General features: G+C 40.3%; 1 protein-coding gene across 3 annotated transcripts in view; it reads left to right on the forward strand.

The window, feature by feature from the left end:
* LOC110486056 (spectrin beta chain, non-erythrocytic 1) overlaps positions 1-15,738 on the forward strand; it is a 107,905-nt gene that overhangs the window by 29,618 nt on the left and 62,549 nt on the right. For 2 of the 3 annotated variants that reach the window (XM_036942361.2, XM_090196059.1), the window contains exon 3: positions 14,058-14,209. In XM_036942361.2, coding sequence (XP_036798256.2) covers positions 14,058-14,209 — 152 coding nt within the window. Of the gene's footprint in view, positions 1-1,677; positions 2,422-14,057; positions 14,210-15,738 lie in introns of those variants that run through there. The other variant, XM_036942362.2, reaches the window with a different exon arrangement.

Here is a 15,738-nt window from a genome sequence, read left to right on the forward strand (position 1 = left end):
GGGAAAGTGATCATTGCACCGAAGATTGAGCTACAACTGGCTAGGCAGTTGGTTGTCTAAATCCTGCCTGATGTTACTACTATTCCTAAAACCATTGACATACGTTAGCCTACTGTAACCACACACAGAGAGGGTGTGTGTTAAGGTTAGGCGATTGTGTAAAAATATGAAATGGTATTACATTTGGTGAACATTTTGACTTGTTTAGGACTCGAAACTCAAAGTTTAGGACTTGAGACTTGACTTGAGACTTGTCGATCTTGACTTGAGACTTGACTCGGACTTACCTGTTTTGACTTGGGACTTGAGTGCTAAGACTTGAGATTTTGGAGCTCTGCAAGTTCACCGGATGTTGGCCAGGTGGGACGCTACCGTCCCACCTGCCCATAAGAAGTTTTAATGTGTCGTGTGTTTGTGCCATTTACAGTTCATAACTTTTTTTTGCTCTGTACAACTAGGAAAGTATATTCGTCATGTGCTTTTACCCAGTGTATATTTGTTCATATAATGTTTTACCCCTCCCTTATGCTTTATTGTGATACAACAAATGTAATATTATTTAACACATAATAATATAATTTATATTACGGGAATTCGAGTGTCATTCTAGTGTTCCTCAATCAAACAGCCCAAGCACATGAACTACTGTACATAGATGCAGATCCCTAGATGTAGATCCCTAAGGTTGGACAGACACAGTCAGAGAGGCAGACAGCAGAAAGACAGACAGACGGTGTCCCTTCTGGCCTTTTCTCATTCCCTGTGTCCATTGTCGTAATGATTTTTGATTTGTCTTTTCGCACAGTTGCTGGAAAACAAATGACTGCAAGACTTGTGGTATTGAGATGAGCATGAATTCATAACATCATGAGGAGTAGATATAAGGTAGCATATCTGTGGCCTCCTCCTTCGCCACAAGGCTTTCTCATGAACAGGGGGACAAATGGGATATTGTTGATGGTGTTGCTACTGTATGTAGCAAAAATACTCCTGAGACTGCCATGAATATAAGGCAACATGGTTGAGTCAGTGGCTAAATCCAAAGGGGAATCATTAAGGAAAACATTTTGTCAGAGTCTTGTATGGTATGGATTAAATTTGGTTGTATTTACTAGGATTATCTGGACTTTACAATTACTTTGTTTGTTTGTGTGACCATACTTTTTTAACGACTAGCTCAGAATATGAAATAATAACTGTTATAGGAAGTGTCTCTGCTTAGAGAGAAATCTATGTCTGTCCTTTCCCTGGCAGTGTTCGCTGAGGTACCTTGGCTATTTATGTTTGATTTGTAATCAGAATCCTTTTTTGCTTTGTGATGTTCTGCCTAGTGGAAACTGGTTGATTGTGCTCCTCCTTTGTTCGGGAAGCAACCATTCATGGGCCAATATGTGGACTATTCATCCATTAGGAAGAAAGAGGGGGAGGCTTTCAGTTCACCTCTGAAACAGGATGTTTGTATGGTCACTTTTTGACATTGGTCGCTCACATTATTTCAAACCAGCATTTATACATTTCTGGAATGGCCAGATTTTTCCTCTGTCACTGTCTGAACAACAATGCTGGTAATTGGCAGGCTTGTATCCTGGCTAGCTTCCCTCTAACCCCTCCTCTCTTCAGGCTTAGTACGGCCCAACGTCCTCCCTCTTTCTCCCCACTGCATGGACATGAGGCGGTGACATCATCACTGAGCTCCCAGGCCGTGGCTAGCCAGTGACGAAATTACAAACTCCTGTTCCTCTTCCCTCTCTAAACTTATCCCCTCCTCCACTTTTCCCTCCAGACTTATGAAAGGTGTGCTGTGTGGGAGGAAATCCCCTTCATTCTCTTTTTTTATTGGACACCTTTCTTAACTGTCTGCCAGTTGAGGATGAGGTACAGTGATTTTTTTGGGGGGGGCAATACCACTCAAAAGTGTGCACTCCTGAATGGGTGAGCAGCTTCACAACATAGAGGGGGTGGGGCGGAGGCTGCTTTTGAATGGGTTGAGAGGGAAGACGGAACTAATCAAGAGAGAAGAAGCATGTTGTGCCCCCTATCTGACACAGATCCAGCTTCTCCACTCCTGTTCCTTCAGTGGCTGCTCTGGGAAGAGTAGTGTCCTTGAGAATATTCCTTCATTTTGTTACTTTTACTGGATTCCTTTTTTGGGGCTTGTGGTGTAGCAAGGGTGGTGGTGGTAGGAGGCTAAAAGAGCCCACTGGATCCCTTCTTAACTTCCCTGCGTTTTTCACCTTGCTGTGCTTGTTTTTTCAGAGGGAAAATTTTATTTCAGCGGGTCCCAGTTTTAGTTTGGAACTATGGAAACGGACTGGGAGTTGGGTGGGAAAGATGTACAATTCACAGAGCCGGACTCTGGTTTCCCTGCTCAGGTGGCTTTCAACTACAACATGTTAGAAGGGCGCTTTAAACAGCTTCAAGGTAAGTGAATGCTGGAGGCTGCAGGCGCCTTTTTGTTTATAGGTGTTGCTATGCTATATTCTCTGTCAGCATATAGATGGTGGAGTCTAGAGAGAGAATTCTGGATCGTCTGTGTTGAATTTGGCAGTTCTTTATCAGGGTAATGTTATGTGGATGAAGAGCATTATATTTCATTGTTGTTCTTTTACTTCTTAGAAAATAAAACAAATTGAGTGTCTTAATCCTAAAGGAAACGGTAACTGTTAGTGGTGGATATGTCACGTTTAGTATGGCAGCACTGTGATCTGGCAAAAGAATGAATTTCAGACTGGATTATAAGGCTGTCTTTTTTGGGGGGATATTAATTTAGTGTTGACAATAAAATACTAAATAGCTGTTTTTTTCGAAAAAGGCCCTCTGTCTACAAACACACAATCCACAATGCTATCTAAACGGCATGCATGCTAGTTCCTAGCGGGTAGTCAGGACAACAATAGCATGAGAGGGGACAGGGAAGGTGGGAGTGGTTGTTTTTGTCCAGCCCTCCCATGAAAATACACTTTCAAGGAGCCAAATTCTAGGAAATGATAGCGCTTAACAATATGTTTTTACACAGTAGAAGTGTTTTTTTTTTTACAAAAATGGAATATTACTATTAGTTATACAGTGTCATTGTGTGATATTTTTTACTCTTGTTTAGTATATTTACTATAAAAATGACCTGTTTTCTAAATACATTTTTTTACATTCATTTTCATATTTTCATTACGATGAACCCCAGGTTAGACTGGCATGTTCATTTCTCTTTTTTTTCTATTGCAATGTAACCATTATCATACAAACTTTTTAAATAGTCCTGCTGTCTTTGTTGACATCTTTGTCGGGGTTTCTCTCATCCCAAAGAGAATGTGGTCTTTGCCACATGAAAATATCAGTCATTAACTCAGCCTCTCTATGAATAATTGTCTGAAAGCACTATTGTGTTGTTGAATGTCTCTCTTCTATACATTATATATATATATATATATATATGTCCCCTTTTCATTAATAGAACATCAAATCTACAGCAATGGTCAGAATTTGTCCAGTTTTGCTCCCTTGAATGGTATAAACTGGCCACAACAGCTACGTGGATACGACTGGATGAATGTGTGCCGTTTGTTAATATGTAGCTCTGTGTAGATTTTACTGACTGCTGAAACCTTGTTCAATGTTGTAAAGCAGCCAGAATGAAAAGGAAGACCGAGAGATAGACTTGAACTTTCATCCTCTGGTCTATTGGCTTTACTAAGTCATGGGATGACTGAATTGATAAAACATCAGAGTCAACGTTATTGATTGCTATTCTTGTGTCATGTACTGCTAGCTTGAAATTGTTATGTTTCATCATATTTTGAGTGAAGATATGGCAAAATGTATGGATTGACCTGGTGTGCTGATAATGGAAATTGTAGAACTGTAACAGAGTGGCGTAAGGCACTGCATCGCAGTGCTAGAGGCGTCACTACAGACCCTGGTTCAATCCTGGGCTGTATCACAACCGGCCGTGGTCGGGTGTCCCATAGGGCGGCACACAATTGGCACAGAGTTGACCGGGTTAGGGGAGAGTTTGACCGGGGTAGCTTGTCATTGTAAATAAGAATTTGTTCTTAACTGACTTGCCTAGTTAAATAAAGGTTCAATAAATAACAAATGTTGATAGGGTCTCCAAGGATCTAGGAACAGTAACGTACAACTGAAGATTTCAGACATACTGTAAGGGGGAGTAAGATTACCATTGGTTGAATCCCTGTGACCCTTGATTTTAGCCAAAGTAGTAGCCTTGTTCCACCCAGAATTGGTCATAGAACAGTTCTCCTGTTTCTGTAGCGTGAGACAGCTTGATGTACAAGTACGTCCCCAAGACAGGACTCTAGTCTATCGCATGACCTGATATTAGGCAGAGCTCTCTGGTTCATAGTTCATAAATGTGTTATATTTTCAGCATAGCTACGTGGTGTCATTGTGCCAGTGACCTTTTACAAACAGACATGAACTGTGAAAAACATTTAGCAAATCATTTTGTGTTCCCGTGGCTGTATCAAACGAAAGGAAATTGAAAGTGCATTGTCAGGTCTCATGAGTTCTTCTGTTTTATCTAATACATTTAAGGCTGGTTGTACTCCTGTACTTAAAAGTACTTTCAATGGAGATTTTCCATTGCTCCTTTTTGTCTAAGAGTAGGCTTAATCTGAGTCCTTGAAGTGGGCTTTTTAGGTCAATAATTTGCTTTGACAAGCTTGCGCTGGCTTGGTTACATATCCACCATAGTTGCTAAAGCCGTGCTGGAAAGGACCGTGTGAAAAGACAATATCCGATCTAACATATTGTTTGGGTCGTCACAATAGTGTAAAAAGAGTTATTAGATGCACTCCAGTCGCTTTTGTACCAGACTGTAGCTATTTCTCCACACCAATGACCTGGACTACCACCACACAGACTTGAGTGCTGAAGTAATACCTTTGTCGGCAAACAGGCCCCTGCCAACCCGGTTTCCACCACAGTCAGTCTCTAAATGAACGTCTGTTCTGCTGGCAAGAAAATATTTTATGGAGAGACAAAAAAAGAAGGCAACAGAAAGTTGTGGAACTGAAGAAGTCTTTGAATGGGTTGGTTGGGGAAGGAGGCAAACTTGAGAGAGCGTGTTGAAAAAGAGTGCAGTTATGGCCTTTAACAAGTTTGATTTACTCAATTTAGCTACACTGACCGACTATTTGACCTTGACTCCCCATTTGCAGGATACCCCCGAAATATAGCATTGAATGTCAACTTCTGTTATGCCCTCAGTTGTTGAATTCTGATAAGTAAGTACCAGAGAATAATATTTGCATAGGCTGGGATTAAATCTAATCGTGATTGGTCAATAATGCAGCTTTTAAAGGCAATGTTTCCTGCTTTTGCGACGCATTCACAGTAAACGCTGTATTTGTTGGCTAAATCGGAAATGACCTTTAAAGGTGCATTGTCGACAAAGCCTGATTGGATTGAATTCCGGCCATCGTCCTAGTTAATACCAGGTAAATACCAGTGGAAACTGTACTGTAAAATATAGTGCTATCATGACTTTTGAGAATAGTAAGAATGATCTTGAGGTTTTCAACCACATCTTTACTGTAAAGTAATGATAAAACATGTCAGATAATTCAAAGACGTAAATAAGAGTGAGTGATACCGAAATGTAGTGAATGTTTTAACTGTGTATAAATTGACACAAAGCCATGTTCTGTTTAGTGCTTTGTTTTCCCTTTTGCCAGGCATTGACTGCCGGGGAAATGTTGATGTTGAGTCATTGATTTGAAGTATATAGCTGTTGGTAGTTGCCTGTGTGATAATCTGAGGCCTTATTAAAGAACAAACAGTCCATCTGCCATAACACCATGACTTATCTGACCGATGATCTGTTTTACCCTTCTATCAATGGAGGGACTTTATCCACTTTATGACATGGAGACATCTTGTCAAGTACGGTACCTGGTATTTATGTTTCCATGTTTTACCATGTGTTTTGTCAGCATTATATTATTACATCAACATTGCTGGTGGGCAAAACCTCATTAACACACAGTTTTTGTATAATTTCGATCTAGTTTTCAAACAACAATAGCATTTCAGGTTTTACATGAAGTTGACTTCCTGTATGACAACTCAATCAAATATCAACCAAAGTTGGATGTGGATTTGACAACGCATTTGTCCTGTGGTTAGTCACCCCTAAACATGGCAGTGTGACCTCATCCATTAATCCAGCCCTTACACACAGGAAGAATTTCAATCTTCTGGCCCGCCACACACCACAGGATGTTGATTCAACAGTGAGGGATGAAGGAAGCAACCTTTGAACTGCTTCACTAAGATGTCCAGTCTTTCACCTTTGTTTTTCATCCTTGGATACTGATTTCTAGTCTGTTCATTTGTTAGTTTGCCAATGAATGCTATATCATATAATATGTATATCTAGGCCTAAACAAAATGGCTGTTGTTATTGTTGTCCCTCTGAATGATTGTTTTCAGTCTCTGCTAATCATTCGAATCTTTCACCACGTTCAGTATTTCCTTCCAGCTAAGGGTGGGGTAGTGATCCAAAGTGCCTTGAACTCTGCAATTCCTGAGTAGTGCCCTAATCAAGATCTCCTTTTCCTGCCGAAACCTGGAAAGAGGAAAAAATAGAGAGAAAATAAACCAAACTGGAATTTGAATGAATGTGCATCCCTGTTGAGATAAGATGAGAGATTAGCTTTTGGGAACCGGAGAGTTAGCCCCCAGGATAGAGATGCGTCAATAAATCAATAGTTTCTATTCTGTGTCAGTCATGATAACCAGACTGCTCATATCCCAGCTGGTTAGATTTGCTTCTTTGTTCCTGAACTCCAAAGACAATAGAGCTGTGGGTCAAGTCAAGGTCACAATTTGGGATGATTTTCTCTGGAAGAGAGTGATATCCAACACGATTAGGACTAAAGGACCCTATTAATCAGTGCAATAGTAAGAAATTCATGAATAGCCTCCGATAAATAAGTGGATATACTTGAATATAAGGGTTATTCCACAAATTAGGTTCCATTTGCATAGCCGCGGGAAGTAGGGGTGCTGAGGGTGCTGGCACCCCCTGATAAATCACAATAAAGAGATAATGAATATAAAAAATATATTTACAAAATTAAGTAAAATAAATTCCCACCAAATTAGTGCACTAGGCCTTTATTACTCCTGTATAAAATGATAAACATTTCCCTCAGTTGACCTTAAAAGAGGGACAGGTTTTTTTCCTGCATAAAATGAATCACTAATTGCAAGTCTTTATTCATATAAAATCAGATTTATGGAATTTTCCATGTGGTCCATATTAAAGGGCACTTCAATTAATATAACAGACTTTTACAATTCATTATTTGTGGACAATTTCTACTTAAGACGCAGAAACTGACACGGCACCGATGCAAAGTGAAACAAAGTGTATTCCATGCGCTCATATAGATTAAATTTGGATTAGAACAGGGTCAAATAGCATTAAGTACGATGTACAAAATATGTACCTTCCAATAAATGTACCTTCCAATGCAATTACCGTTTGCATGTTTTTTAGTGACACTAAAAAGTTTGCCATCCAACCTTGTTATGCTAGTAAAGTACATGTCACGACAGGCCTGTATCCAACCTTGTTATGCTAGTAAAGTACATGTAACGAGATGGCGGATGGAAGACAGGGTGGTGCGGCTTCTCATTCGAATGCTGTAATTGTATCTAAACCATCAGGTGTACGCCGACCCCAGCTAAGCAACTCGTGCAAAGAGTTAAAGCGCAATTGTGTGTTTTATCTCCAGTACTCTGCCATGATTGTCAGTTATGTAGCTGCTCTACTGATAATCTCAGTGCGTCTTTGCTGGGATGACACACGTCTACTGCCGGAGAATACCAACACCAAACACATTGGTTCACCGTTCCACTGGAGCGGACAGTACACAGCATATCATAATGTTCTGAATAATGGCCAAGTCTACCTCGCTCCTTATTCTACTGAACCGCTTACGCGTAACAAACACAAGTCCAACATTTATCGGAAACTGTTAAACTACCTGTTCACTACCCACCTGCTCTCCGGGGATGTGCAACTCAATCCTGGGCCCAACATCACCGAGCCAGCGATACTCACCGGAGTGGAAATCGGTGGATGGCCTCGTGAAAACATTGTAGCCAGGCACAATCAAAGCAGCATATGGAGAGTTTTTATGGAGCTGATCGTTGCCTCTGTGGAAGTGGGTGAGTGCTATGGTCCCATGGTTTCTCTCGGCTCACCCAGCTCCAGGATAGATTTTGACTCTTCAAACATACCCAAGTCGCAATATGCGATCCCTGACTCTGCTTCTGGTACGCACGCTGTTTTAATTAGTTCCCCGCATCCAGTGCAGGCGGGAGGGATTGTTAATTGCGCTACCGAACTGCCCATAATCAAAACAAAATGGCCTAAACCCACCCGTCAGAAAACACAGAAAATGTAACTTTTTTTCAATGTGTCATCTGGGAGTCATGAGTCATCTGGGACCCACGAGTTAAGCCCAAGGGACTACTAGGGGGGGCACTTGAACATTCGTAGTGCAATTCCAAAAAGTGATCAAATTCAACATCGACTCACAGACTCCAACCTTGACTTCCTCTGCCTCTCAGAGACATGGCTCCATAAAAACTCTCCATATGCTGCTTTGATTGTGATTGGCTACAATGTCTTCAGGAGACACAGGATTGAAGGAAGAGGAGGGTGTGTGATGATTTACATTAAAGAACACATCCGATGTAAACAAATTGAGTGGTCATGTGATAATGAACTAGAATGTATTGGCCTGTCACTGTCTCCCCAAATGTCTTTTACCCTTATTGGAATGCATAGGCCACCTTCCACCAAAAGTGTGTTTTTTGATCAGTTTAATAACATGCTTAGGGAATGTGACTTTGGGAAAGAGGTAATCTTAATGGGAGATTTTAACATTAATTATGAAGACAAGTTTTGTAGGAAAACCCTCATACAATCACTAATACCTTTGACCTTACACAGCTAGTTAAAGGGCCAATCAGGGTGACTTGTTGCTCTAAAACACAGATTGATTTGGTGTTCAGTAATAAACCAGAGAGTGACTAAATCATTCAATATGGTTACTGGGCTATCTGATCATAATCCGACACTTATAGCCAGAAAGCTGTCTAAGAGCAGGTTTAACCTCTCTACTGTTAGAAAGCCGGATCAACTAAGAATACCTAAAAGTGAATTAAGCTATTTTGAAAACGCAATTAAAGGAATTAACTGGAATGATCTCTTGTCCTATACAGATGTGGAAGCTGATAGTCAGGTTTTTCTATCCACAATCCAGACTACAATAAATGGTTTCCTAAAGAAAATCAAATCCAAACCTGGCAAAAAGAGCACTCTTCCTTGGCTAAATGGAGAAATCTGGAAATTGATGAAAGAACGAGATTATGCTCTAAAAAATAGCCCTAAGATCCAAATTAGAGCATGACAGACGTAGGTTTACCATGTTGAGAAATAAGGTGATGAAAGAAATCAGACAGGCCAAGGCAAACTTTTTTTATTAATATAATTGCTGAAGCAAAGGGAAATTCTAAACTGATCTGGGAGAATCTAAAAACGTTAACAGGGAAAGACCATAGTAACACTGCAAAAAGACTAGAAATCATTGTGAATAACAATCTAACACAGGAAGCAGTCGAAATAGCAATATCCTTCAATTCCTACTTTATTGACTCTGTCAGTGTACTGACACAGAACCCCTCCACTGGTTTCTTGGGCTCAGTGCTAGTAAATTATGCTCAACCTGTCTTCATCATAAGGGAGGTTTCTGAGTCTAAGGTGAACAAGGTGATTAGCTCACTAAAGAACTCTAAAGCCAAAGATGTGTTTGGGCTGGACTCTACCTTTCTTAAAAACTACAAAGAGTCACTCATTGGCCCCATTACTAAGGTCACCAACACATCTATTGGTCTCGGGGTGTTTCCAAGGGTATGGAAGTCGGCCATAATAACGGCCATCTTTAAATCAGGCGACCCTGCTGACGTGAGTAACTACAGGTCCATTAGTATACTACCTGTGGTGTCAAAGGTTATTGAAAAGTGTGTAGCAGAACAACTGATTGCCCACCTCAACATTCACATTACACTCCATGCAGTTTGGCTTCAGAGCGAAACACTCCACAAAAACGGCCAACTGCTTTCTTCTGGAAAATGTGAAGTCCAAGATGGACAAAGGGGGCGTTGTTGGGCCTGTGTTTCTGGACCTAAGGAAGGCTTTTTATACTGTTAACCATGAGATTCTCATCATAGAATTGTCCAAGTTCAACTTTTCCCCTGATGCCTTGAGATGGATGAAATCATACCTTGAAGGCAGAACTCAGTGCAATGAGCTGTCGCCCACTCTTAGCTATCATGTGGGCGTGCCCCAAGGGTCAATACTGGGGCCCCTCCTGTTCAGCCTGTACATTAATGATCTGCCTTCTGTCTGTACTGAGTCTGAAGTTCAAATGTATGCAGATTATACAGTGGGGCAAAAAAGTATTTAGTCAGCCACCAATTGTGCAAGTTCTCCCACTTAAGATGAGAGAGGCCTGTAATTTTCATCATAGATACACTTCAACTATGACAGACAAAATTAGAAAAAAAATACAGAAAATCACATTGTAGGATTTTTAATGAATTTATTTGCAAATTATGGTGGAAAATAAGTATTTGGTCACCTACAAACAAGCAAGATTTCTGGCTCTCACAGACCTGTAACTTCTTCTTTAAGAGGTGATAGGGATGACCAGGGATGTTCTCTTGATGCAGTAAGTGCCTGAATTTGACCATTTTCCTGTTCTGCTAGCCATTCTAAATGTAACGAGTACTTTTGGTTGTCAGGGGAAATGTATGTAAAAAAGTAAATAATAAAAAATACATAATTTTCTTTAGAAATGTAGTGAAGTAAAAGTTATCAAAAATATAGATAGTAAAATAAAGTAAAGATACCAAAAAACTACTTAAATAGTATTTTAAAGTATGTGTACTTAAGTACTTTACATCACTGCTATTTTGTGACAAAACTATTGGTAGAGTTGGAATCACATTGAACTTTAAATCATCACGGACTGATTTTTAACTGAAAAAAAGTATGTTTTCTGGACACACACACTGGTGAGAAAATGTACATAAAGAAAATCTGCAGATTCCAACTCTACCAACAGGTTTGTCACATTCAAGTCTGTCACCATTTGGATGGAAACCTAGCTACTTACTATAACGATTGATACTAAAACCTCTGTACCAACAGAGACATTTTGTAGCACAAACTAAGAATCTCAATTGGTGGCACTTAACCCCCCCCCCAAAAAAAATATTAGTAGTATTGATTGAATTGAACTTCCTCTATTGCATCAAGGTCCTAAAGAGATCATCTGCTAAAAATGGCATTGAGATGACATTGGAATCATTAAAAAAAAAACATGGTTGTCATTTCACATAATAAATGATGTATTTCTCTTAACCATATCCCTTCGAGATACTGCTATCATTTTCCCATCAGCCCAAGGTCTTTGAAAAATGACAAACGTCCTGACGTAGCCTTGTTTTAATGAACGACCTGAAATCGTCTTTACTGGCATCAGTTTTTTTGTTGTTAAACAGCTAAAACTTTACTCTTCAACCTGTGTTAATAGTACAGGGAGCTGTGTGTTTACCTAACGATAAGACCAGATGCTAGTGCAACATTCCTCTAGCTAGCCCTCCCCGGAGTTGAGCTAGGGCAGTGGTGGAGGAGAGGAACACTGTTGTTCCGTCCAGCTCTGTCTTGTCCTCCTGTCTCACAGAAGACTCCTTTTAAAAAATCCCCACTAGCATGTACCTCTATGTAACACTTGTGGTGATGTTACCATGCTGCACTAATGCCACAGAAATGGGTTTTGGATGCATAGGAGGTTGGTGGCACCTTAAATGGGGAGGATGGGCTTGTGGTAATGGCTGGAGCAGAATAAGTGGAATTTTATGAAATAGATCAAACACATGGTTTCCATGTGTTTATGCCATTCCATTCACTCCTTTCCAGCCGTTATTATGAGCTGTCCTCTCCTCAGCAGCGTCTGTGATGATAGCTGGTTGTACCCCCGAGGGGTAGGGCAGGAGGTTGGCTCTGAGTCTAAGTTAGTGAAGTCATACACAGTACAATTGTGGTCAGGGTTCAGTATTAACTGAGCAGTCGATTCCAAATCAATAGTGTTTATAGTGAAAGGATACCTTTTATTTCATATGTTGATATAATGTTTTGTTTTGCAGGAATGGGGGGGGTGTGAGGAATAGGTTTGACCTTCTACAATTGTTATTCTTTCGGCAAGATCGTCAAACGTGTCAAATAAATCACTCATAACAAAAAAGTCAAGAGGGCCTTGGAGTTCATTGCAAGGTGCAGCCAGCCCTGCATGCGGCAAGGTCATCGCTCTCATTCCGTCATGTGGCAAACAAACAATCAAATCGCATGCTTACGTCTTTGCAGGGATAAGGAATGCAATAACAGGAGAATTGGGGAGGATTATAAATAAACCGTCCTTGTGTTCATGGATATGAACTCTGAGCCAGAGGGTGGGGCATTGTCCCTGTCAAGGGCCCCGACCATAAACAGGATTCCCACTTTCACTTTAAAAAAAACAAAAACATTTTAATGCTATGGATATACCTCATTAGTCTGCAGTGGCTTTCTCCCCTTGTCTCCTCACTTTCATGCACACTGTCCTGAGAACCCAGAACAGATGGCAAACAATATGGTCGACCGCATATCAAGCGTTTGCGTTCACCTGTCCATTTCCTTCATCTCAGTGGAGATGGAGAGACCAGGAGAGGAAGCCGTAAGACATTCTGCAATAGGTCTGAAGAGGCAAGGCCACCAGTCCCAATCCAGTCTAGTTGTTTTAATATCCGGATCATGAATGGATGATGAGTTGCATGTGGCAAAGCGGGCCAATCACCCCACAATGACCAAAACCTCTCATATTATACAATGAGTATCATTACTGTTACTGTATATAACGACACATGGGTTCCATCATTAGCCACATTACTTAGCAACACAGTATTTATTTTGTTTACGTAAAAAGTGTTACATCTGAATGGCAGTCTTACAATCTTATTGACATTTTCAATCTAGCCTTGGGGACCCAGGGAGTAGACATTATAAATATGCTTTAGCCCAGCACTATAACACCTTATTCAGTTAATCAGGGGATGATTACAGTAGTTGATTAGTTAGATCACTACTCTATTATTACTTCAGACTTGAAGTATTTCAAGTTTTAGTATTTCAGACTTGAAATTAAAAGACCAGGCTGTATAGGGACAGTGTGAGCTGTTAACTATACTTCAATGTCTTGTTCCAGCATTATTATCTTCCATAGCCTTAACTAAAGCTACTTTGACAAAGTAGTTTACTACATCAAAGCTATATTGGGAAAATTATAATATCTATATCTTAAATGTCATAGATTGCAAAACAGATCAATCTTAAAGACCAACGATATTTAGAGTGAGATTTAGGAACGTCTGATGCCCCACAAATGATAAAATACTGTGTATTCCATCCATATTTTCTTCTCTTTTTGCCAAAAAGTAGTGTGTTGTTCCAGTAGTTAGCTACACGGCTACATGGTCAAAAAGCAATTAACTACATGACCAAGATTTTAATTTAATCTACCACCAAGCTACGGCAAAATGTAGTTTAATTACTAGTTGAACTACATGTAGTTCACTACTCCCCAACACGGCTAATTTGGCAAACATAGGGCAGCAGGTAGCCTAGCAGTTAAGAGTGTTGGGCCAGTAACCACAAGCTCACTGGTTCAAAACCCTGAGCCTACTATGTAAAAAATCTGCCGATGTGCCCTTGAGCAACGTACTTAACCCTAACTGCTCCTGTAAGTCTCTCTTGATAAGCATGTCTGCTAAAATGTTTATTTTTTTTTACCCCAACTCTGCTTATCCGTCATCAGGAATTCACTTGTTTCATATCCCAGTCAATTTAATGACATATCACTTTGACATAGCTTCTCTTTATTTCTTCCTTCTTAATTTTATTCCCTGTCTTCTTTTCTCTCCAGATGAGCGCGAAGCAGTGCAGAAGAAGACCTTCACCAAATGGGTGAACTCTCACCTCTCCCGGGTGTCCTGCCGCATCACGGACCTGTACAGGGACCTGAGTGATGGACGCATGCTCATCAAACTGCTGGAGGTGCTGTCTGGGGAGAGACTGGTGAGTACCGTGCTACCTGGGCTTATATGGATCAGTTTAGCCTTTTAGATCACAATGAATAAGATTACATGGGCAGGGAGGACCTGATCTGAGATCAGAACTTCTACTCTGAGATACTTGAGGGGCGTTCCATGAAAAGAGTACCTTTTGCATCCATTTGATATTTTAAGTAGCAGTTTTGCATCTATATTACATTTTTAAAAATGTGTTATATTAAATGAAGTGCCCTTTTAATATAGACCACACGGAGAACTGAGTACTTCAATTAATATGAATAAAGACATACTAAAGTGCCAAAATTCAGCATTTTGACATGTCCCTCTGTCAACCCTGTGTATTTCTAGGAAGATTTCTCCAAGTTTCACCATCATTGTAATGCCTAAGTTTGTCATTTCTGAAGATGATTTATTTCTTGTGATTACTGATTCATTTACATCTGTCCCTCGTTTTAAGGTCAGCCCTGCTACGTGAACTGAACACTCATTTTAATGAGGTGACACTTTTTTTTTTCTCTCCTAAAGAAACATTGAACATCTAATAGCCAAATCAGTGTAAAAGCTTGTCAGTTGGGTTCTACTCTTTTGCAATTTTCTGGTGTTTTGTGGTGGAAAACTGAGCGGGTTGACCCTAACACGTCAACCCTGTTTCCCATAGATAGACAGGCTGGAAAGGTTTTAACAATTCAATTTTTTTTGTGAAGTTTGCATTCAATTACCACTCCCTGTTGCACACCACAAGCTTCCATTCCCCCTGTCACAATGGGATTTCTGACTGATTTAAGATGAAATCGCCAACCCTGTTACATTTTTGGCACCTACTATAGTGATTTTTTTTCATTTAACCTCTTGACATGGGAAAACGTGTTTATGAAGTTGAACGTGCTCTTTATGATAGAATGTTAACATTTGGTGAAATCCAATGTTTTTTTGGAACTAAGTTACATTGGTGGAAAGACCCATGATGCATACAGTACTGTAGCGACCCGCAGTACCCAGTGTTCATGGGGTCCGACATGCCAGTCAACCCGCTATCTGCCGGAAATGCCTGTAATGTTCTGGTGCTGGGCATCCTGGTGGGGGGCTGGATGTCCCATGGGTAGTGGACCATTCTTGATACACACTAAACAGTTCATTGTGAAAAAAAACAAGCAGTGTTGCAGTTCTTATCACACTCAAACTGATGCACCTACTACCATAGACCGTTCAAAGGCACTTAAATATTTTGTCTTTCCCATTCAACGTCTGAATGGCTCACATACGCAATTCATGTCTCAGTACTTAAAAATCTTTCTTTTACCCGTCTCCTCCCCTTCACCTACACTGAATTAAGTTGGATTTAACAAGTGACATCAATAAGGGATCATAGCTTTCATCTGAATTCACCTGTTTTGTTTTGAAGATTCAGTGCATATTACTAAAGTGCAGATATTGAAGCAGGTGGGCTGTCTGGGATTGTTTGTTGTTGCTGATGTCGGGAAAAGATTTCCACACGGTCCGAGCCATATATCATTAAAGAGTCCGCTGTCCAGA

This window comes from Oncorhynchus mykiss, chromosome 13 (genome assembly GCF_057628025.1).
Source record: "Oncorhynchus mykiss isolate SJ-2025 chromosome 13, ASM5762802v1, whole genome shotgun sequence".
NCBI lineage: Eukaryota > Metazoa > Chordata > Actinopteri > Salmoniformes > Salmonidae > Oncorhynchus > Oncorhynchus mykiss.